The sequence below is a fragment of the Pan paniscus genome, chromosome 2, assembly GCF_029289425.2.
Source record: "Pan paniscus chromosome 2, NHGRI_mPanPan1-v2.0_pri, whole genome shotgun sequence".
Taxonomy (NCBI): domain Eukaryota; kingdom Metazoa; phylum Chordata; class Mammalia; order Primates; family Hominidae; genus Pan; species Pan paniscus.
Window position 1 is genome coordinate 10,368,489 of NC_085926.1, and position 22,998 is coordinate 10,391,486.

General features: G+C 50.8%; 1 protein-coding gene across 19 annotated transcripts in view; it reads right to left on the reverse strand.

Annotated features, from left to right (window-relative positions):
- ATP2B2 (ATPase plasma membrane Ca2+ transporting 2) overlaps positions 1-22,998 on the reverse strand; it is a 382,880-nt gene that overhangs the window by 47,975 nt on the left and 311,907 nt on the right. For 12 of the 19 annotated variants that reach the window (XM_034955774.3, XM_034955771.4, XM_034955773.3 and 9 more), the window contains 7 exons: positions 17,004-17,129; positions 15,205-15,237; positions 13,993-14,052; positions 7,996-8,037; positions 7,005-7,163; positions 4,195-4,409; positions 574-816 (listed from right to left, as the gene is read on the reverse strand). In XM_034955774.3, the coding sequence (XP_034811665.1) occupies positions 574-816; positions 4,195-4,409; positions 7,005-7,163; positions 7,996-8,037; positions 13,993-14,052; positions 15,205-15,237; positions 17,004-17,129 (878 nt within the window). The remainder of the gene's footprint in view (positions 1-573; positions 817-4,194; positions 4,410-7,004; positions 7,164-7,995; positions 8,038-13,992; positions 14,053-15,204; positions 15,238-17,003; positions 17,130-22,998) is intronic. The other 7 variants (XM_034955782.3, XM_057301597.2, XM_057301596.2 and 4 more) reach the window with 3 other exon arrangements.

Here is a 22,998-nt window from a genome sequence, read left to right on the forward strand (position 1 = left end):
CCTGTTGTCACCATGTGAACAAGCCCAGGCTAGCCTGCTGGAGGAGGTGAGACCACACAGGGCAGGGATGAGCCAGCCCAGCTGAGGCCATGCCAAGTCAGCCTACAGTTCTGCCAAGATCAGCGGAGATGTCCACATGAACCCCTGCAGATGCAGGAGGAAGCCTAGCTGAGACCAGAAGAACCATCCAGCTGAACCCAGCTTGAATTGCTGACTCACAGGACTTTGAGTGAAATGCACAGGTTTGTTTCAAGCCACTAAGTTTTGGAGTAGTTTGTTATGCAGCAACAGCACACTAATAAATGTTTGTGTGTGTGTGGGCAGGGGGAGTGGGGGTTCAATGACAGGATTTAAAAAGCATAATTAACAATAAAGGTTTCTTTGTCACACAAACATTATAGCAATATTAATAGTATATTAAGTCAAACAGAAACATGTTGCTTACTATCTGACCATACCAAAATATATTAGCAGGATTTGAGACTATGAATCACATTGCTCAACCTGCCCAGTACCTCTGTACCATCCCATGGATGTTGCTCCAGGTGGTGGATGTGCCTGGTACCCACTTACCAGAATCTTGGTGGTGTAGGCGCTGTTGATGGCGATGGCATTGACCAGCAGCTCCATGGTCTTGGTGTTGATGGAGCTGGGGTCGGGGATCTCTTTATAGTGGACGTCGCCGACATAGGCCTGTACCACTGTCATGCGATTGGTGGTCAGCGTGCCTGTCTTGTCTGAGCAGATGGCTGTGGCATTGCCCATGGTCTCACAGGCATCCAGGTGGCGTACCAGGTTATTGTCCTTCATCATTTTCTGGGAGAAGGGGCAGGTGAGAGGGCAACAGTGAGGAGAGGGGCTGGGGAGCATGGGGTGCCTGGAGGCACTGGGTAAACATGCAGTAAATAAGGCAGAGCCACCACAGCCTGCCCCTTTGCTTCCTGCACTTGTAAAGGATCTTGGTTGCTGCTGCCTCCTATACCTGGGCTTCTTTTGTCTGTGCGTGGCCCTTTCCTTTCTCTTTTAGTATCTGAACCATTTAAAAGACTCAATTAATTGAATTTATTAATTTGGATTATAGAAGTAATCTACATTCTTTACGGGAAAAAGGGGGAAAGATAAATAAGGTTGGTTCCCTCTCTGAGTACTTTAAGTATTTTTCTCTTATAGACTAACATAAGTAACTATTCCTTATTTGGTCATGAATTTTCTCAAACGTATTATCTTTCACTGGTGCCTGGCTTTCATTTTCATTTTCATTTTACCAAAAGTAAATAAATTAGGATACAGGAAAATATCTGGAAAAATATCAAAGTATTAATGTCATTATTGCTAAGTGATAGAATTACAGATTTTTGTCTTTTCTATGACTAACATATATCACTTGCATAATAAAAACCACACATTTCTTTAAAAAAATACACAAAAGGGAAAAAGAAAACATATCAACTATTAGCTACCACCCAGAACTAGGTACATCTTGTATATCAACATCCTTTTTTTTTGAAATTTATAACAAAAATGGAATATTCCTATACACAATATTTTCTTCTATCTGCCTTCTTTTCTCTCTGGCCCAACTCCACACTCATACCTTCTTCTAGGCTCTCAAACAAGTAATGCAAATGAAGTAATTCTCAAGGAAATACTGTTCTTCATGCAGGCCCTCCTGACATAGCAGCTGAATCAGATGGAGTTCTAGGCTGTGCCTAGGAATTTGATTTCCTTTATTTTTGCTCCTCATTATAACTCTTTATAACCAGGGTAAAAAAGAATAATAATTTTAATAGAGCTTTATGTTCCTAAAAATGAGTATTAATAGGATTATATTCTCTTGCAGTTCCTCCTACTATAACTTGTGATAATAGTAATAATAAACGCACGTTGAATGATCAACAGCAACTTGAATTTGCAACACGTTACAGTTTGCAAAGCCTTGTTGCGAATTACTTCTTGTCCGATGTTTTAAGAATTCTGTGGCACAGGAAAAGATTCTGGTAATCCATTTTGGCAACTGAAGAAATCTAGGCAAAGTGACCTGACCAGGATCACACACCCGGAGGGGTTTAAAGCTGGGATTTGAACCTACCTCCGTTTAACCTCACAGCCTGGACCTTTCTATTGGGCCTCAGCCCACCTGCACTCTCTGAAGAGGGTTTGTCTGTTGGGCTCGAGAATCTTTAAGTCCGTACTATCCAATACGGTAGTCACATGTATTGTGACTACACCTATAGGGTACTGAGCACTTGAAATGTGGCTATTCTGAAGTGAAATGTGCTGTGAGTGCAAAATACACATCAGATTTAGAGGATATTATGAAAAAATGTAAAAGTAGTTCATTTATAATTTTTATAGTGATCACACATTGGATCGATAATAATTTGGATAATAATGTTGGATTTGACATACTGGGTTAAGTAAATTATATTATTAAAATTAACTTCACTGGTTTCTTTTTACTTTTTTAAAATAATGTAGCTACTAGGAATTTTTTCTTCTTTTTTAAAAAATTATTTTATTTTGTAGAGATGGGGTCTCACTATTTGCCCAAGCTGATCTTGAACTTCTGGGCTCAAGCGATCCTCTTGCCTCGGCCTCTGAAAGTGCTGGGGATTACAGGCATGAGTCACCACGTCTGGCTACTAGGAAACTTAAAATTGCACACGTGGCTCACATTCTGTCTCTTTTTGGGCAGTGCTGATCTAAGTGGTCAGTCATCTCTGTACTCTTGATGGTGGCTCCGAGGTCCAGGCTCAGAGAGGGCACAGTCTGCCTCTCCTGTGTTGGGGTGCTCTCCTAAGTTTATCAAGTGACTGTAAAAGTACCTAACTTTAACACTACCTAAGATGAGCGAAGGTAGCGGGTGCCAGAGATACGAACTGCAGAAGGCGCAGAGGCCTAAAAGCATCTGTATATGATTCTCCCAAACCAGCTCTGTGCAACTTTCAAGGACATCCCCAGGCTCAATGAAGTGGCTGTGGAGGCCCCCTACTCATGGCTCTATAACAGTCACCTTCTGCTGGCCCTGGGTCCCAAAGTAGCCTCTTGTTGTGGCCTGTTTGGGCTTTGGTTTGTGGGGATGGAGTTTCTTCAAGAACCTTAAAACAGGAAGACGATAAGGGCCGTATTTGTTACACAGAACTGCCACTTTCTGGCGTCTGTCTAGAGATCTCTTTTCTGTATGAAATTACATCGGAGAGCCCAGCCCAAATTCCAGCTTGGAAACTGATGCTCCCCATGCCCTCTGGAGGCTCTGCCAATTTCTCAGAGTGAATGCCTCGTTTATAAACATGGCCACGCCTCCACCCTCGCAGGGGCATTCTGGCATGGGGCACTGGGAAACAGAAGCCCTACGCCCGGCCCTTCGAGGTGGAGAAAACATGGGGCAAAGGAAAGAAAATGAGACCCGGGTGTGAGAACCTGGGGGTGACCCAGTAGGGTCAGACTCGCAGTGACTGGGCACTGCAGACAGTCATGGCCTGGGTGCAGGTGGAGGTGCAGCTCTGCCATCAGGGTAGCGCTTAGAAAGGTCCCAGACCAAGCTTCCCCGGAAAACATTCATGACCCCAGCTCTTCATTTAACTGCTTTAAAATTTCTTATATTTTTAGCCTCTTTCCGAAGGGGAGGAGGCTTCTATGAAATCAGACTTCCTTTTTGTTTTTGGCTTACCCCTCACACTTCAGGGAGCCACCTCTGTGATGAGTTTTACAAGCGCTACAGTTGCCCGCGGGGCCTACGACTGAGACCGCCAGACTTCTGCGTAAATTTGGTGGGGTAAGGATGAATTCTGGCTTGCACGGTGATGTCTTTATTATTATTTTTTAAATTTTTGAGTTGATTATCAATGTCTAAAAATCACGAGAGTCTACATTAAGTCCAGATTTCTGGCTTCTCTTGGAAAAAGGTGACAATGTGGCAATGCTGGGCCTGCACCCCTGCAAGGCGGTGTGTGGCTGGGCTGAATAACACTTGCCTCTTCAGCCAGGGTATGGCTCTCTGGTTTGCTACAGGCCCCTGGACTCTATGAAAGCGTCAGAGTTTTGGGGTCCTGCATACATTCTTCTTCCAAGCTCCTAGGGGGTCTATGGGGCTTCTTCATTCATCTCCCAACCCCAGCACCAGCCCCAGTGATTCCCCCAGGCCCTCAGCTGCAGCTGCATCAGCCAGCTGGTCCTGCTCTCCTCCCCTCTCACCTTCACCGAATAGGCCAACGAGATGGTGACGGCCAGAGGGAGCCCCTCGGGCACGGCGACCACCAGCACCGTCACGCCAATGATGAAGAACTTGACAAAGTACTGCACGTAGACGGGCGTGCACTCAGGCAGCCACGGCTTCTTGTTGACCACGAAGGTGTCCACAGTGAAGTAGAGCACCAGGATGATCACCGTGATGGCTGACATCACCAAGCCTGCAATGTGAGGGACACATGCTCGGGGGGTTCCAGGAAGTGGAGGCTGGGGGTGGTGTGGACCAAATCTTTGGCTGAAAGAGCTCCGGGTCAGGCTGACCCCAGCTCACCTCCCAGCTCTGCCACTCCTTGCTTTATGACCTGTGGCAAGTTCTTGAGACCTTGATCCTCACCGAGCCTCAGTCTCCTGCTCTGTACAATGGGGATGCATACTTCCTCCCCAGGATTTTGTAAGGCTCAAATGTGGTAATAACGCATGCAAAGTGCCCAGCATAGTGCTCGGCAATAGTATGTGCTCGACACATAGTAGGTGCTCAAGAGATGTGTGCCGAGTGACTGTGTGAATAAATGAAGAATGGTTTGCATTGAACTTTCACACAATAACGATGTGAAGTTGGTATCATTTATTTATTCATTTATTCGACAAATACCTTTTGAGCACCTATGACACGCCAGGCACATCTTAGTTCCTAGTTTGGGAACTAGGGACACAGCAGTAAAGAAGACAAGAGTTCCTGCCCTTGAGGAGCAGACAGTCTAGAGGAGGAGGAAGACAAGAAACAAAAAAACGGACAGTTTCAGATATGGCGACACATTGTGAAGAAAAAGGCCAGGATGATGTGATAGAAAGTGACATGGGGGACAGGGGTAGGGAGTGGTTACTTTAGCTAGGGTGGCCAGGGAAGGCTTCTTGGAGGAGGTGGTATTTGAGCAGACACCAGTCGCATGGTGACCTAGGGAAGAACATTCCATGTAGAGGAAACAGCAGGTGGCTTTTTTTTGGATGAGGAAACTGAGGCTCAGATAGGGGAAGTGACTTGCTTGCAGCCACAGGCAAGAGAAAGGCTGTAACGGTAGGAACGCAGTTGGGGACCCATCCTGATCCCCTGGGGCTTCCTCTTTAGTTTAGCATGCCCATCCCCCATCTGCTACAGGTGCTACTGCAGGTGCTGCGGAGACTGCTCACACCCGCAGACTCTGACAGAGGAGGAGCCTGCTAAGGTGACTGGGTCCCCTTGTTGGGAAGTGCCTGGGAATGCACTCCCATCTTAACCTGATGGCCAACATCCAGTGGCTGACGTGTTAGTCCCAAAGCCCAGCCATCTGCTTTGAGGTAGGACAGACCCTAGAGTTCTGGGCAGCCATGGACTTTATCCTGAGGACAGTGGGAGTCACGGAGGAGGTTTGAGCAGAGGAGGGCAGGGATGGAATTGGGTTGCTCCAGAGCTCCCATGGGATCGGGAGAGGCTGGGAGTTCTCTGGAAATCTCAGCTGCCCCCGGCTTCTTCCCTAGCGTGGACCTGTGCCCCTTGCAGGTCTCACCTGAGAGCACCCTGTCAATAGATCCCCTGCCTACCCATCTCAGGGAATTCAGCCAAAGAGAGAGGCAGAGATGGGCTGTGAACCCAGGAGTGCTTGACTGTGAACTCCATTCTTGGCAGGGCCGAGGTGCAGGAGGGAGAGGAGTGAGGACTTTGAAGGCCATGGGGTTGTTCTCATTGCTTAGTTCCCGGCCCTGTCAGTGCCATGTTTCCATGGAGTCTTCTGCCTGTGGCGGTGGCGATGGCGGGATAGAGGATAGAGGAAATCCCTGGGCCCATAGCTCTCCACCCCCACCTCCAGCTGCGGAGCCTCAGAGCCGGCTCCATCCCTGTCTGACAGTCGGAGGGGCTGGAAGCCAAGCTCCCAGCAGCCGGGAGCTGTCACCAGGCCCCCAAGTTTAAATATAGACAGCCAAGCCTGTAATCTGCTTCCCTTCCCCATGCTGTGGTGTCTATAATTAGAGCTGGGGAGAGAGCCACAAAGGATCGAGCAGCCAGGTGGGAAGGCCTTGGCATTTGCTACCTCCTTACCCGGGAGGGGAAGCCTAGGCCATGCCAGAGGGTCGGGGGTTCACTTTGCAGCTGGGCCAGCGGGGCTGTCACCAGCCATCACCTGCAGTTACCACTTTAGTTGGGATGCCCAGTTTGTTGTGCGGGGGCTCAGACCATGGGTTTCTCCCTGGGCTCTTGGCACTGTCCTTCAACCTCTTCAGTTTTTCCTCTGCACTGTGGCCAGGGTGGTCATGATAAAGCCCAAACCCATTCTTGTCTTCCTCTGCTCAAGTCTCTTCCATGGCTCCCACTGTCCTCAGGATAAAGTCTGTGTTGCTTGGAACTTCAGGCCCTGCACCCTCTCCAGCTGCTGCACCTGCCAAGTGCTAATGCTTTGTATGCAGAGTCTCCTTTAACTCCCACAGCAGTCTGTGAAGTGGGGACAACTATTATCCTCATTTTACAGATGAGGATACAGAGGCTCAGAGCTAGAAGTTACTTTCCCAAGTTCTCACAGCCATTGCCGGACAAGAAGGCAGGCCGTCTGCTACCAGAGCCTTGGATTTGCTCGAGCTTCACTCTTCTGTATCACTGAGTGCTAATGGAGTGCCTTCTGTACACAGGACTCAAACTGGGTGCTGTGGTAGAGAAAGGTGGGCTTCAGGCACTCATTCAAGCCCCCCACTTTGCAGATGAGGTAACTGAGGCCGAGCATGGGGCAGGGCTCTGCCTGGGGTCCCCCTGTGAGCCCTGTCCCCTGCCTCCCACCTGCTGCACTTACCCGCCTTCCCGATCTGCACAGCCAGCTTGGTGAGCTTGCCCTGCAGCACGGACTTCTCCTTCTTGTGCATGCTGGCCTTCTTCCTGTCGTCAGCGTCGCCGCCCTCGGCACTCTTGAGGGGCTGCATCTCCATGGCGGCTGCCCCGTCCTGCTGTTTGGCTGCAGGGGGCAGATCACGCACGTGCATACACACAGACACACAGACACACATGCAGGTCAGCCCACAGGGTGGAGACGCTGGCACCCACCCCTGCCTGCCCAGGGTAGGTGCTGACTGCCTGGACTGAGCCCTGCGTGGCTGGTGCAGAAGTCCTGTGATGGGGGCCTGCCTCTTCCAGCCGGAGCTATGGATCCCAGTGGCACTTACTGCCTCAGACCTGGAATCTGGGACACAGCAGGGACTGATGCTGTTACCCTGGATCCCCCTCTCGGCCTGAACAAGCCCGTGAGTCCTACCCCAGGTGGTCCCTTGTCCTTTCCCACATTCAGACAAGACAGACAGGCTTGGGCTCTACCCAGCTGGTCCTTGGGACCTGTTGTGGGGTATTAAGTAGCCACTAGACGGGAGGGACAAAAAAGGAGGCTTAGAACGTAAAAGACGGCAGCCATGGGAACCAAGTCACTATCCCAGTTGGCGTGGCCTCTTCATGCAGGATGGACTGGAGGGCCCGTGATCCTTTTGGACAGAGACTAAGCCAAACTCCCTACCCCTCAACCTCTAAGGATCTCAAAGTCTTCAGCTGAATGGGGCACAGAGTTCAAAGGCTAGGGAGATGCTGGCCCGTGGGTATCCCCCTCCTCACCGGTGGACACCTCTTTATTTGGCCTGGCACCATGCAAATCACAGCTACACCCCCAAGGTCGTCAGACACCTGTAGGGGTGGATGTGTCTGCCTCTGGCCCTTGCCAGTCTCTGTCTCTGGTGTGACTGTCAGAGCCGGTGGGGAGGGGCCTCAGGGACGACAAACGCCGGTTAAAACAAAAGGGTTACCTTTGCTCTGGCTGGCGTCCACATTGCCATCCTGCATTTTACCTACACGACAAAGAATTTTAACAGACAACAGAGAACAGACAACACATGGTCGGTCATCACGAAGACGCAACAGGCCACAGACATTAATGTCACAGATGAAGGGAGGGCCGTGCTGACTGCATCCCTCTGTGTGGGGATGCGGGTTGGGGAGGGCCCTGAAGCAGGAGCAGGCCTGGCTGCACCTTAGCTGTGGGGCCTGCCAGCCGGGCAACTCTTGATTCTCTAGGGGACTCAGGAGGGAGGTTTCTGCTGGAATACTTTTGGCCTTGAGCGTGTTACAGATCAAAGGGCAGTATCAGAGGGTGCAGGGGACTAGAGTCTGCTGGAGGAGGCAGCAGAGAAGCACTCAGGCCCCCACACCAAGCTTTTTGTGACTGATTTGGTGTTTTCTGGGTTGAGAGAAGGCAAAGGGAAACTTGTTCAGTTACGTCCTTTTCATTTTCCCATAAAAGAAAACATGCAGACGAGAGAGGGGAGAGGGGGAGAGGAGAGGGAGAGAGAGAGAGAGGAGAGGAGAGAGTGTTTCTAGAATGGAGAGGAGTTTGGACAAGGCACTGAGGTCAATGTGTTCCTTAGTTTTGGCCTTCAAGAGGGATGATCTTTCTCCTTCACACTCTAAAGAGTGTGAAGCCACCCAAGGATGACCCCTTGCCCAATGCCCCTGAGAGTGACCAGAACAAAGAGTGATCAGGGGTCCCCATGGTGGTATATGAGGGACCTCAAATGTGGCCGGGTTCTTGGTGAAGTGCTCTGGTCCCCAGTGGGGGTGCTGACCCCTTGGTAGGGGTATGGCTCAGGCTACAGCAGCAGGCTAAGTAGTGTCAGTGGGCACCCCCTTCCATACCAGGGCCTGGTGCTGCATCTGGCTGCCCCCCACCGACTCATCAGAGCTGCCTGGGAGGCCCCCACTCCAGCCTTGGCCAGGAGCTTGTGGGCTGGGTGTGCAATGTGGGCAATGGAGGCCTCTGTCTCTTGCCTAGCACACCTGCCTTCGCCAACACCCTCCCATCTACTGGGCCTGCACGCTCACCCAGAGCTCTGCCTGCTCTGCCAACAGGCCTCGCCCCCTTGGGAGGGGTCTGAGAAGGTTGGCCACCCTTGGATGATGGCTGCAATGGTGATTCTCACAGCTCACATTCCAGGACAGTCCACCATGTGCTGGGCACACACATAAGCTCTGAGATTCCATCTAATCCTCACCACAGCCTCACCTCTGAAGGGTGTGCTTGTATTATACCCATTTATGGATGAGAAACTGAGGCTCAGAGAGGGAGATGAGCTGCTTGGGTCTCAATGGGTAAATGGAGAGCTGGCCCCAAAGTGCGTGCCTACTTCCGTCCTGCCATTGCTTCTCCAGAAGCTGCCGTCAGGGAGACCATGGACACCTCTCAGCCCCTCTGAGCCCAGGGGAGGGAAGTTGAGGTGGCACTGCTGGGACAGGGTTCCTGAAGTCTTCATTTCACCACCAACTAGCTGCTGGCTTTATATCTCCCAATCTCATCAAGCTTCCACTTTCGTAAAACAGGATGAGACATTCACCTCCCAGAGTGCCCCAGTTACCTTCATAATAATCACTTGCACGGTTCAGCCTTTTGCAGTTTCAAAGGGCTTTTGCAAGTGTCATCTCTTGTCAGTCTTCCCAGTATCCCTGCAAGGTGGGGCAGGAGGGATTTTCATCACTCTCATTTTATAGATGGGGAAACTGAGGCCAAGGGAAGTTCAGAGGCAGCCTGCATTTAGGAGCATCCTCGGAATAACCCCATGGCTGCAGGATTAGTTCATCACTGTCACTGTGCCCACTTTCTGGGTGACTCAGAGGGGAGAAGTGGCTTCCCTGAACCTCGCCCAGCACTGTCTGTTCAAGGGTAAGTGCAAAGCTGTCCCCATGGCCTCCCATGGCAAAGGATCAGTTGCCCATCCTGGGCTTTAAAGTGAAAGACCCCCTATGTCTCTACTGTAAAATTCTTTCTACTGGATTAAAAAACACAGGAGAAAAAAGCTTTTTAGAGTAAGCAGGAATGAATAACAACAATTATTTTTATTTTCTAAAATAATTTTACTGACTGGGCTCAGGGGCACCAGGGGACTCCACCTCAATAGTTGGTTTTAGAAGGCTCAAAGGGGCCTTTATTTGCATTGCATATTATCAGATGCAATAGCCGGTGTGTGCACTCATTAAGCCCGGCTAGCAATTTCCTCTTTTATTTCCAGAGTGAACACGTGATCAGAAAAATAATCACCAATGCATATGCTGGAGGAAGGGAAGGATGTTCTGGGAGTGCTGAGGCACAGATGGCCTGGTTTCTCAGAAGCGAGGGACTTATTTGGGGCTCTCCTAGCCAAACTGGTGCTCGCCTGGCCCTGAACTATGGTGGAACAGCCAGCTTTGGCCCCATGTGGGATCTGGAGATGGGCTGTATTTCAGGAGAGCTAGGAATGGGGTCCAAGACTGAGCCCTCAGGTGGGGTCTCAGAGGCCCTTCTCTGTATCTGGAATCAGATGCACCTTTTCCAAATGGGTCTATTCTCTCTGTGCATCACAAAGGGCATGGGTGTGAAGTGCATGGATTGGGAGGATTCCTGGTAAGCTGACCTGATACGCAAGCTCTGGGGAGAGAGACCACTACCTGGGAGACTTGGGAAATACCACTTCTCTTCCCTGTGCCTCCATTTTCTCCTCTGTGAAATGGGCTGACATCAACTAAGGTGATGTTTATGAAAGGCACTGGAAAATCACTGTGTAAACGTTGGGAGTTAGTAGTAATGTGTTATTATTATTGTTGCCCAGGCTGGAGTGCAGTGGCGTGATCTTGGTTCACTGCAACGTTGAACTCCTGGGCTCAAGCAATCCTCCTACTTCAGCTTCCTGAGTTGCTGGGAATATAGATGTGTGCCACTATACCCAGCTAATTAATTTTTTTTTTTTTGTAGAGATGTGGTCTCACTATGATGTCTAGGCTGGTCTCAAACTCTTGACCTCAAGTGATTCTCCTGCTTCGGCCTCCCAAAGTGTTGGGATTATAGGCATGAAGCACTGTGCCCAGCCCATGATGTATAATTTTTTTTTCTTTTTTGAGACAGAGCCTCACTCTGTCTCCTAGGCTGGAGTGCAGTGGCGTGATCTCAGCTCACTGCAACCTCCACTTCCTGGGTTCAAGCAATTCTCCTGCCTCATCCTCCTAAGTAGCTGGGATTACAGGTGCCCACTACCATGACCGGCTAATTTTTGTTTTTTTTTTGTATTTTTAGTAGAGACAGAGTTTCACCATGTTGCCCAGGCTGGTCTCCAACTCCTGACCTCAAGCAATCCACCTGCCTCGGCCTCCCAAAGTGCTGGGATTTCAGGCATGAGTCATTGCGCCCGGCCTCATGATGTATAATTAACTGTGATTATAACCATGATTACAGGTCATGTATTACATAGTGATACACTAGTAATGTAAAAGAAAAATAACTAAATAATAATGGCAATCATAATGCTTCCAAGATGAATGGACCACACCCATTTTTCAGTAGGGGGCTTGGGGGAGCAGGGTCAAAGGGAAAAATTATCACCCTAATTTTTTTTTTTCCCATATCCAAGTCATTGTGATCTGGCTCAGAGGAAGGAGGGGAAAGAACACTTAATTCTCTCTCAATCGGCAAGGTTCCACCTTGTGCCTCTCCACCTGTAATATGCTCTCACCTGGAGTCTGGAAAGCCTGTTAAAATGCAGATTCTCCTTCAGCTGGTCTGGGGTGGGGTCTGAGATTCTGCATTTTTATTTTTATTTTATTATTATTATACTTTAAGTTTTAGGGTACATGTGCACCCTAAAACTTAAAGTATAATAATAATAAAATAAAAAACTGAGATTCTGCATTTCTAAGGAGCTCCCAGGTGATGTGCAGGCTTTGGGTCCTGTGATCACATTTTGAATAGCAATGGCTTAGAGCATTATTTCCCAGAGTATATTATGGGGCAGACCAATTCCATAGGATTCAGCCAGGAAAGGTCTTGCAGTCAAATCAGCCTAGGAAACTCTGTGTGACTCTGTAACTCTCCGCTACACACCAGCATATTCGAGGCTCTGAGCAGTCCTGTAACCAGGACTAATTCTGTAACCAGGAAGAGATCAATTCAATCCAGTGGTTCTCAAACATCTTTGACCGCAGAATCCTTTTCTTGGGGTAAAGCCCTCTTAACATCCTTGTGAAACTTACAAGACACACTCCACTGGGAAATCCTGGATCAGGAGGAGAAGCACACACTTTAGAGCCAGCCAGGTCTGGGTTCTGGGTTCAAATCCCAGCTCTGCTACTTTCTAGCTCTGTGACCTTAGGCTAGTGTCTTGGTCTCCTTGAGCCTCAGTCTCCTCATCTTTAAAGTGGGGACAATAAAACCTGTATCATGGGGGTGTCATGAGGATTAAATGAGATGGTGAATATGAAATACTTTCAACAGTGCCTGGTATACAGTAGGTGGTCAAGAAATGAACGTTTCCTACAGTTTCTCTTGGGATATTTGGGGTTTTCTGCTGCAGTTTGGAAGTAAAGCTGCCCTTTTTTCTGAGACTGGCCAGCCTGGATGGGGTCTGTATGTTCACAAAGCTCAGCAGGCTCACTGCCGGGGTGAAGTGGGTGCCCCCTCTAGGTTCCTTCTCTCTCAGCCATGGGTTTGCCCACATGGGTTCTCCTTGTCACCCTCAGCCACCCCTCCCTGAGGCATGACACCTCCCACTCCCCAAGCTGTCGTCCTTCCTCCTCCTGTGCCTGAAATAGATCCACACCAGAATGAGTCCTTCTTGGCAAGGCACCGCTCGCAGAAGTGCCTTACTCAGCCCCGACACCTACTAGGTGCTTCCATCTTTGGTCACTTTGAATGCAGGTGGCTTGGGGAGAGGTCTAGGGCAGGGGATGGGAGGCTGCGGGGAACAAGTCTCCATATTTTGCAGGAGTGGTGAGAAGTGAATGATATGATGTAATGGATGAGAAACCCACAGCCCAGTGCCTGGTATGCAGAGACGGTGGGAAAAAGATTTTCCCCTGCCCTCAGCTCCTCTGGGGCAATGTTTTCATGATGGAGCCCTAATGGCTCTCAACAGTTCAGGAGTAGCCTGGGGGACTATTATGTCACCTTATTTGGGGATAGGGGTGGTATCTGAGTAAACAAAAGCCTTGTCTGTTGCTCTGAAGCCAGAAGGGGCTAGAAATCCGAAATCTTCTAAAGGCTTTGGGGCAAGTGAATGGAATTCCTTCTTGCCTGTGTGTAAGGAGATTAAGATGCAGACCCCAGTACACAGTGGCAGCCCCTCTCCCCCACCCTCCACCCCTGTGACCCAGGACAAATGCTCCAGCACAGGCAACAGCAAGAAACACCAGTCCACATCCGAAGGACAGAATCAGGCCCGAGCCCAAGCGAACCCCCTGCCCGTTGGCTCCGTGAAAGAGAAGAGGAAAAACTGTTTGCTGGTGGCTCAGCCATGCTATAGGACAGGGCCAAGGAGCTGAATCCCGGCCTGGGTCCCCTTGCCTCGAGGAAATTTTAGAGTCGAGGACTAGAGCCTTTGCTGGGGACCCAGATGCCAGCTTCAGCCCAAGCCCTGATCCCAGGCCTTCTTCCCAAAGCCAGGACCAGGAATACACTTAGGAGAGGGCCACGCCAGGTGGGACGCTCCTTCTTGGGAGCCAATCTGAAGCCAAAGTCTTGTCTCTTGTCTGGGCTCCATGGGGAGTCAAGGGCTCGACAGGAGCCAGCACCTTTTTGGCAGCTGTGAGGCTGACAGGTTGCAGAGCTGACTCCCCCGGCTGTGGCTCCTGTCTTAAGCGCCTGCCCCATATGAGAAGGTGACTGTCCCAGCGGCCCATGCACATCCGAGATCTGTGCAGTCCAGAACAAGGAAAGAAAGCCCAAAGTTGGGGTGGGGGTGAGAGACGCCCATCCAACCACGACCAGGAGCTCGCCGTGGGAGACATACCATTGACTAGGCTGGCATTCGCACTATCTGCAGCATTTGAAGCTGCCGCACCGTCTGCTGCTGCAGGGGGGTGGGAGGGATGGAAAATGCAGTGTCACAATGGAGAAAAGCAACAACGACAAAGACATGAACCAACTTGCGGGGAGATAACATGACTCTATTCTTAAAAAAAAAATTATCCTTTGGAAACCAAGAAACTCAAATTTGGGGTGGGGGTGAAATGTTCCATAGAGATGCCGCAGAGGTTGAGGGGAGAAACTCAGACATGGAGGGTCTTTCAAATAAAGCATGGTGGATGACCAGGGTGGTTAGCTGGGATGGTGCTGGTCTGTGCTGAGGTCTGGACCCTGCTGGTCCAACCAGTCAAGAGAGTCCCCTGGAAGAGAGGGCTCCATGAAATGAGGAGATCTGGCTGCCCACTGGGGGCCAGGAGTGGAAAAATATTCACTAGGCAGTGCAGCGTGGGCACGGACCACTCAGAATGAGTATTCTCCACAACCACCATCTCTGTGCATCAGGGTGTTCTGGCAGAACATTTGCTAATGGTGATGACTTTGACTTAACTGGATTCATGCCCTTGATTCAGGCCATTGCCTCCTTCCTTAACCAGCATTCCAGAGACTGCTTTGGAAACTCTCATGTGAGATGCCCCCCAAATTTAAAAGGTGACATCAAGCATGTTGCATTTTGTATATGGGATGGAAAAGGCACTAGTGAATTTTTCTTAATTTAGAAATTAAAAGTGATATGAGATGGCTAAATTCACACCTTTTGCTCTTTCTTGGGGGTGGGGAATAGTGTTCTATGGGCAGGAAGAGACCCCACTGGGTGAAGCACACTGTTGCGTGAGGGCATGGGCTCCCCAGGGGTGCTGGTGGGGAGAGCAGGGCCTGAGGGGAGGGTCCTATGATGGTGAGCAAGCTTTGCATGCTGGTACGCAGGGCTAAGGGTGGTGTAGAGATGGGGGTGGTACCACTTGGCATTGGCTGGTAGGGTGAGGCACTGTAAGGGCAAGAGGGTGGAGTGGGGTGTTGGCTTGTCCCACAGGGCTGGCATCACATGAGGGCACAAAGGAGGGTCTGGGGGGGTGGAGCCACCCGCAGGCATGTGGGCTCCTCCAGCTGTGTGCTGGTGGTCTAGGGGCAGGGCCCAATGACCAAAGCCTGCTGCTATTTCTAAAAGCCCATCTACCCTGAGGGTGTCTTACTGTACCTGGTAGCTGAAGGCCATCCCCCTTCTTCACACCTGTGTGATGATTTTTGAGACATGTTAATGAAGGAGAAGCACACAGCCTCATCTGCCCATGCATGCGCACACACACACAAACACACATGTGCATACACACATGGCCATACACCTAGAGTCATCCTGAAATGGGGACATGTGGTGGGCTCTAAGCAACGTTCCTAGTGGAGGTGATGGGATGGGAGGGCAGAGGGGGCCCAGCTGAGGCCATGCTGCTCATGGTGGCCTGAGATGCTGGACTGCTCCCCCAGGCTTCCTCTGCCACATCCCTTCCACATTCCCCATCTTCTTTCTACATGAGGCTATTTTTCTGACATCTCCATCTCACAGGAGTGCAGGTGCATGCTCAGCGAAGGACCCTGAACTGTGCTTCTGGGGCAGTTGACACTTGTCTTCCTACTGGCATTTAAAAACCACAGATCTGGCCCTGCTAGCATTTTAAAAACCACAGATCTGGCCCATAGAAGAGTCTGGGGGCGTCTTCCCCTCACTCAAGCCTCAGTGAGGGGAAGACAATGAGCACAGGCTGCTGCATCCTGCCTACCTGCTCAGATCTGCCTAACTGCTATCATTGTGGAATAGCGCTCAGTCATCCTACCACAGATTCAAACCCAGCATGTGCACACTCTCCTTATGTCCTCTGGGACTCTTAGTCAGGACTCTTTCCTCAGTTTCAGCCTCAGCACCCCTTTACTCTCTCCAGCCTTCTAATTTCCCAGAACACAGCTCAGCCCCATTGTCCTGCTGGAGGGGCCACCATAATCTTAGGTGACCCCCTAGAAAATGGGTTTTGCCTTCAGGAACAAGTAATCTTCAGTCTCGACCTAAGCTCTGTGCCTGATTGGCCTCTGAGAGCTGGAGGGAGCAGGGCTGCCCCTAAAACTCACTGGGGGAGGCATCTGTCCTCTCATCTCCCTTCTGGGGTTCTAGAAGTTCTGAATGTCACAGATCCTCCCTTTGTGCTTGAGGAAGGAGACAAAAGACTGAAAATGTGAAAGGGGGGCTATCTTTGAGATCAAGTGCGGTGACAGGTAAGGAGTCAGCTATGCTGGGACCAGAAGCCTGGGCCTTTGGATTTGGGCCTGGCCTGAAGAGACTTGAGCTTTTTGTTTGAGCATCTTTCCCTCTGTTCTGAGAGACAGTTTTAGCTTAGGTGGTCAGCTCGCTGCATTGAGGAGAGCCCAGTGAATAAGGAATCTTATTTTCAAGGAGGAGGAAGAACCAGAACTCAGACAAGATGGTAGGTCTGGGAGCACTGGAGAGTAAACTCATAATGGTTGATTTGGAGCCATGCATCTGGCTGCCTTTCCCAGAATCTCCTCTGCCCATGTCTTGGATGAATCTATGCTGGGTGGATTTTCAATTCTGCTCAGTGGAGTTGACAATATTGGAAGGAATATGCTTCCAATGGGTGGGGATTTCTACTCAATACTGGAGTGATGATGGGACCAATTGATGCTGGCTGTTTCCACCACTTGAGGCTGAAGACTCAACAACATGGTCAGCATCCTTGGCCTGGCCCGGAGGGGAAGGAGGGGCCTCCATGACATGATTGGACAAGACAGAGACTGGGACAAGACCTGGAGATGGAACAGACAGAGCCTACCTGGCCCATGCAGGCCTTAAGGATGCAGAAGGTGGCTGTCAGCACAGGGTGCGGACATAGAAGGCACTCAATAACTATTGTGTTGAGTGAACAAATAAACAAACAAAAAAAATGTGGCCTTAAGAGCTCCTCTCCTGGTCTGCAAGGGGATTAGGCTTACCTTTTTTGTCTTTCTTCTCTTCCTCTTCACCACCAGCCCCCAGGAGGGTAAAGATGATGCCAGTCTGAGAGTTCACACCCACAGCAGTCACCAACATCCGTCCTGAGCCCTCCATCACGTGGGTTCCTGGGAAAGGGGACAAAAGCCAAGTTACCATTGCATGGTTGAAGCCGTCTCCCCAAAGGAGTGAAAAAATGTGGTCTCAGTCAGCTCCTGGCTCTTTGCCTGCAGAGGTCATGGGGCATCACCTATGGTTAAGATTCACACTGTGTGTGTGGTGGGCTCTTTCAAGATGCTTTCACCTCAGGACAGTGCTGGGGTGGAAACACTGCTACCTATCAGTTCTCAGGTACCCCAAACATCTCCAGGCCCACCACCTACTACCTGCCCTGGAGGGTCACTTCCTCCTTCTGTCTCCTTCTCCCCACTCCTCTACCACCCTTACAGATGTAGACATCAAACTCCAGGAGTGTTATCAGTGTCCATGATGGCACTACACACATTACAAAAATCACAGATTTTTTCATATCACTTTACAGCTATTGCAGCATTGTTGGTGCTCATCTCTGTTTTATAAATAAAGTGGTTATGCAACTGCTTGCTAGATCTTGTTATTCAGTGTTCTAATAAAGTACACTCATTACTATACCACACATTTTTTTTTCTACTTTATGCCAATATAATTGATTTCCTTTGTGACCTCAGTGGGATCTTGTGGGACCTCATGCATTTCATTTTATGCATTTCAAGGTTTTATTTGGAATAGGTGTGGCACATGATGACACCAGACTACTCCAGGGGTCTATGCTGCAAGAAAGGTTAAGAACCACTTTCCTAGAACTTTAGATTTCTCAAACTGGGTTCCAAAGGACCCTGAAATTCTTTCCAGGGGCTGGAAGTGTGGCTATGGTGGGTGAAGGAGGCCTTTGGTCAGGATGGCTCTACTTTTATTTGTTTTATCTTTGGGGCTTCAGTGTCAGCTATTGTTTCATGAGAGAGCCTTGTTGCTGCTTGCAGGCAGCCTCTCCACCATGCAGGCTCAGAGAGCAACTTGTCCAACAGCAAGCAAGGGCTTCAGAGGGAGGATAAGCTGCAGAGAGGGGAGAAATGTGGTCTATACACTCAATGGAATATTATTCAGCCTTAAAGAGAAAGAAACTTGAACACAGGCTACAACATGGATGAACCTTGAGGATACTGCAGTAAGTAAGTGAGCCAGCCAGCTACAAAAGGACCATAAATACTATATGATTCCACCTGCATGAGGTCCCCAGAGTCATCAGCTTCAGAGATAGAAAGTAGAATGGTGGGTGCCAGGGGCTGGGGAAGGGAAATGAAAGTTAGTGTTTAATAGTGCAGAGCTTCAGTTTGGGAAGATGAAAAGAGTTCTGTGGATGGATGGTGGTGATGGTTGCACAAAAACGTGAAAGTGCTTAATGCCATTGAACTGTACACTTAAAAGTGGTTAAAATGGTAAATTCTATGTTAGGTGTATTTTACTATTAATATAATTTTAAAAATTGGAAAAAAAAGCCCCCTGAAGCCATGGCCTCACTAGGGAAGCAAAGGTGACCCCAGGAGGACAGCTGGGACCCAGTCTGGGAAGTAGACAGCAGCTATGCCCACCCAGTTCTAGCAGCGAGGGAATGCGGCACTGCTGGTCCTTTGTCCTTTGATTGGTGCTGGAAGAATCTGGATGCTGGAAGGTTGGCTCTCCAGGCACACATTTTTTTTTCCTGTTTTTATTTTTTTTGCTACTCTGGGTAGAAAGCTGTATACCATGCAGGACACACTACCTTCTCAGATGGGGGAGTAAGAATTCCACCCTGGCCTGGCTGGACAGTGTCACAGAGGCCTTGACAGCCATGACAGTGACTCTCCGACATGCCATGCCTTGCTTCTGGAACTCACTTCTGCTTTTCAGAGTTCTCTTTTCTGTCCCCTCGAGACTAGGTGCCACTTCTTCCTGTTTTCAGCATAACTTATCTCTCACTGTGTTTTGGTTTGCTTCAGATTTGAAGTCTATGTCAGGAAACTCATTAGAATTGTATCTAAAATAAGGGTTGAGGGGTTCTGAGTCAGACCTAAAGAGCTTTCCTTAAGCAAGGAATCTGTTTTCACTTTTTAAGTGGCATCACCCACCTTGTCCCTTTCCTTGTAGGATCTGAGTGATATCCCGATGTGTGTGTGTGCCTGTGTGTGTGTGCGTGCATGCTTTTGTGTGTGTGTGTGTGTGTGTGTGTGTGCGTGCAACAATCTAGCCTCTTGGTCTCTAGGGTCTCAGGATCTCAAAGTGCTTTACAGAGAGACAGACACTCTCCAATGATTCCTTTCAGGCACGTAAATGCCAGCCTCTCCATGCACAGATGCAGAAACCAAGTCATGAAGGCTCACAGAGGGGGTGTGCAGAACCCAGATTCTCAGATGGCAAGCTCTTTGGCCATTCCCAGGACAGAAGGACAGTGCTTTTTTTTCCCCCTTGGCAGGGCACAGTGGGGACCACAGAATGAGCTCAGACATTGGCTCTAGGCTGAGCAGCCCAGGCCTGGTGACTTCTCATCACAGGCAGACCCTGGAGCACCCCACCCTGCTCTGTCACCCTGCTGAGGGCCAGTAACAGGGCTTTGTTCATTATAATAACTTGCTGACAAGATGCCTCCGTGGGCACCAGTTTGGCTTGTTAGGGTGCTAGGAGGAGGGGTTGTTACATATCAGCATTAGACAGATAAGAAACTGGGGTCTCATGGTGGGTATCACTGGAGACTCTTCAAAGGAGAGGAAGGAACACTACGCTGCATTCATAGGGCACAGAAAGCAGTAACAGCCACCCAAGCTGACCTCTGTAGAACACCTACTGTGTGCAGGGCACATGCTGCCCTCCACGCTCAATGATCTCATCTAGTCCTCAAGCTGGAGGAAACTGAGGCTCAGAGTGGAGGGGTGGCCTGCTGAGTCACTCTGCAGGTGAGGGGCAGAGCCTGGACTTGAACTCTCTGCTGTCCCTGAGCCTGTTGTCTTTGTTACCTTCCACTTAGCCTCCAGGGGCAAGGCCCTCACATTCTGGTCTGAGACACATCAGTAGGAAGGTTCGTTGGAAATGAAGGCGTTGGTTCTCTGGCTTAGGTGGCAACCAAGAGGCTGCTCCCCACCTCCCAACCCAAGACAGGATGGAAAAAGATGCAGGGGGCCAATTTCCACCCAAGATAATCAGACTCCAAAATCACCTTCTCATCTAATCACTCCCATCGCAGCAGGGAGCTGGCAGCTCTACACCCACATCCGGAGGCAGGGAGGTGGCAGGAGGACGCCAGGGAGGGGCTTAGGCATAGTGCGCTCCCCGCCCAGCCCTGGAGATGCCCCAGGGTGTCCTCCAGAGCTGAGCAATAGCCAGGGCACGGGAGACGGGGCATCTACAATCCCCAGTCCTCCCTCCCTCTGTCCTCCGGTATCCCCAAGCCTCTGCTCTTACCTGTCTCCCTCCAGTTCCAATCCCCTCCTCGAGGGTTTGGAGGGCTCCCTGAGGTCCAAACCACTCAGTCAGTGTCCCCTGGATGAGACCTCAGCCTTCTGGGCCCTGGACACTGAGTCCTGTCTCGTGGCCTCTGCCTTTGGAGTGTGCAGTTCACCGGGCCTTGGTGTCCACCTCCCTGGCCTTTGCTCACAGTGATCACCTGAATGCCTTTCCCTCACCTCTTGCTCACAACCTCCTCCACAGGATGAATGCCCTTCTCCTTGGGTAGCCCTCCTGACTCCCACTAGGGGACTTCATCCTTCTCCTCTGAATCACCTGAAGTCTCCTCTGGGGGTGCTTCCAGGCCTGGCTCCTCAACCTGACCATGAGCCCCTTGAAGGCAGTGTCTGAGTGGGAGTGTCCTCTGGGCCTCCCCCGCACAGCCTGGTTTGGAGCTGCAACTCCAGCACAATTTTTTGTACTATTTTGAACTTTCCAGGGTGGGTATGTATTACATTTATAATTGGGAATACCAATGCCCCTAATAAATCATCTTTATGTTTTGCAGAGGGTCCCATTCATCCCAGCTGTGCCCCCTCCTCCCACACCTCACTGGGCTGTGCCCTGTCCTCTCCCAGGCCCTCCTGCCAGGGGAAGACTCCAAAGGACTGGGGCATTCCCTAGACCGTTCCCCTTCAGCTCCACGAGTCCCCTGCAGGGGGCAATGCTTAACACCATGGCAGAAGCAATTAATGGCAGAGCAACAGACATCCAAGTCAAAGTGCAGTGGGCTAAACCTCTCAAAGGACGACCAGAGGGGCAGAGGTGGGAACCTCTTGGGGATGGAGGCCCTGATAGGGCCTTGTGGGACCTCACTGTCCACAGTCCCTTGGGCAGCACTCTGTAGCCCCCACCTCCTCTAACTGCCCACAGAGCCCTTCAGAATACAAGCACGGGGAGGGGTAGAGAGAGAGCCCTGGACCCAGAAGAGGGCACCTGGGACCTGGTGTCTAATTCTGATTGCTATGTGACCTTGGGGCCAGCCCCTCTCCTCTCTGGACCTCAGTTTTGTCATCTGTAGAGTGGGGAGGGAGCCGGCTTAGGCCCCATATCTCAGCAATAGTGTCTTGACACTGTCCCAGGGAGACCAGCCTAGGGCATGTCCTGGGTAGGGTGGACAGCTACATCTCGGGAAGAAGAGGGTGTGGAGAGGCCGGCAGAGGCCCGTGTGGACAGAATGACCAGATGGCGCCCCCTTCCCCCAGCTCCACAGTCCTTCACTTGACGGACGGACATGTTGGGGTGTCAACTCCATGCCAGGCTCTCGGGCCTGAGAGAGGGCCCCCTGTGGTCCCTGCCCTCCAGGAGCTCACAGTCTAGCTGGGGTCAAGGAGAGCAGATAGGCACACAGATCCACAGCAATGCAAGACAAAACCAAGCCAAGGACATGGCGGGCCGGAGGGGACACAGCCAGGCAAAGGTGGGAGGTGGTCCAGTGTGATGGTAGCGGGCGGGCCGGGCCAAAGCTCAGCGCCCACGAAGGGAGAAGGTGCCTGAGTGGAGGGTGACAGAGCGGAGTCTTTGCTTGGTGTTCAATAGGAAGCCGCTGAGAGTATTTTTGGGTGGAGGGGGAGGAAGGAAGAGAATATCTTTTGAGCATTCATGATGTGCCAAGTTCCATCTGAGCCACTTTTCGCTCAGCTGTCACAGTCTGTGAGGTGGTCAGCCTCACCCCATTTCACAGATAGGGCAGCAGCTCAGGGGGTCATCTCTGCATTCAGCCCAGGAAGGCAGAGCTGGGATGGGAGCTGGTCTGTGGCTCCAATCTTGTGCTTTTTCCACCTTGGGGACAAAGTTGGTGGGAGAGCTGTCTGGGGCAGCCCCAAGGAGAGAAAGGGGGGCCAGAGCGTGGTGGGCAGCTGCCAGCTATCCCATGAGTGGGAGGAAGTGGGAGCCCAGGCTCAGGGAACACTGTGGTTTCCGTGGATGGTACTGTCTGTCCTGTCCTGCCCAAGCTTCTGTCCCTGTCCTGGTCCTGTGGAGGGGATGTTCCTTGGTCTCTGACCTGGCAGCAGAGAGTGGCCAGGACCTTCCCAGCTGCAGGCTCAAAGCCCATCCTGGCCTTAGGCCTGTCCTGAACAGCAGGAGGTGGCTTTCCCTTGCCCTGAGCTGGTCCAGATGGTGGCAGTCTCGGAGTCAAAGCCTTCTGCGGTGGCTTGTGGGGTATGCTGAGCCATAGGTAGCAGAACTGGGAAGCCTCCTTTTACAAAATGGGGTTTCTGAGCCCAGATAAGGCGAATGACTGAAGTTGCAGAGGGTGTAGGACAGTAGGGGCTGGACCTAGGGTTCCTTGATCTCTTGGGTGTGACCTTTTAGGCCTCTCCCTGGATAGGGAGAGGGGAGAGGTCATCTCTTCTAAAAGGGTTCCTTCAGTGGGGGGAGAGGCTGTGAAGAAGGGATGGAGGCTATTTCTGGGGGCTATTATCTGCCTCCAGGCACAAGCACTAAACAAAGCCAATACGCTTCCCAGCCCAGACACAGTCC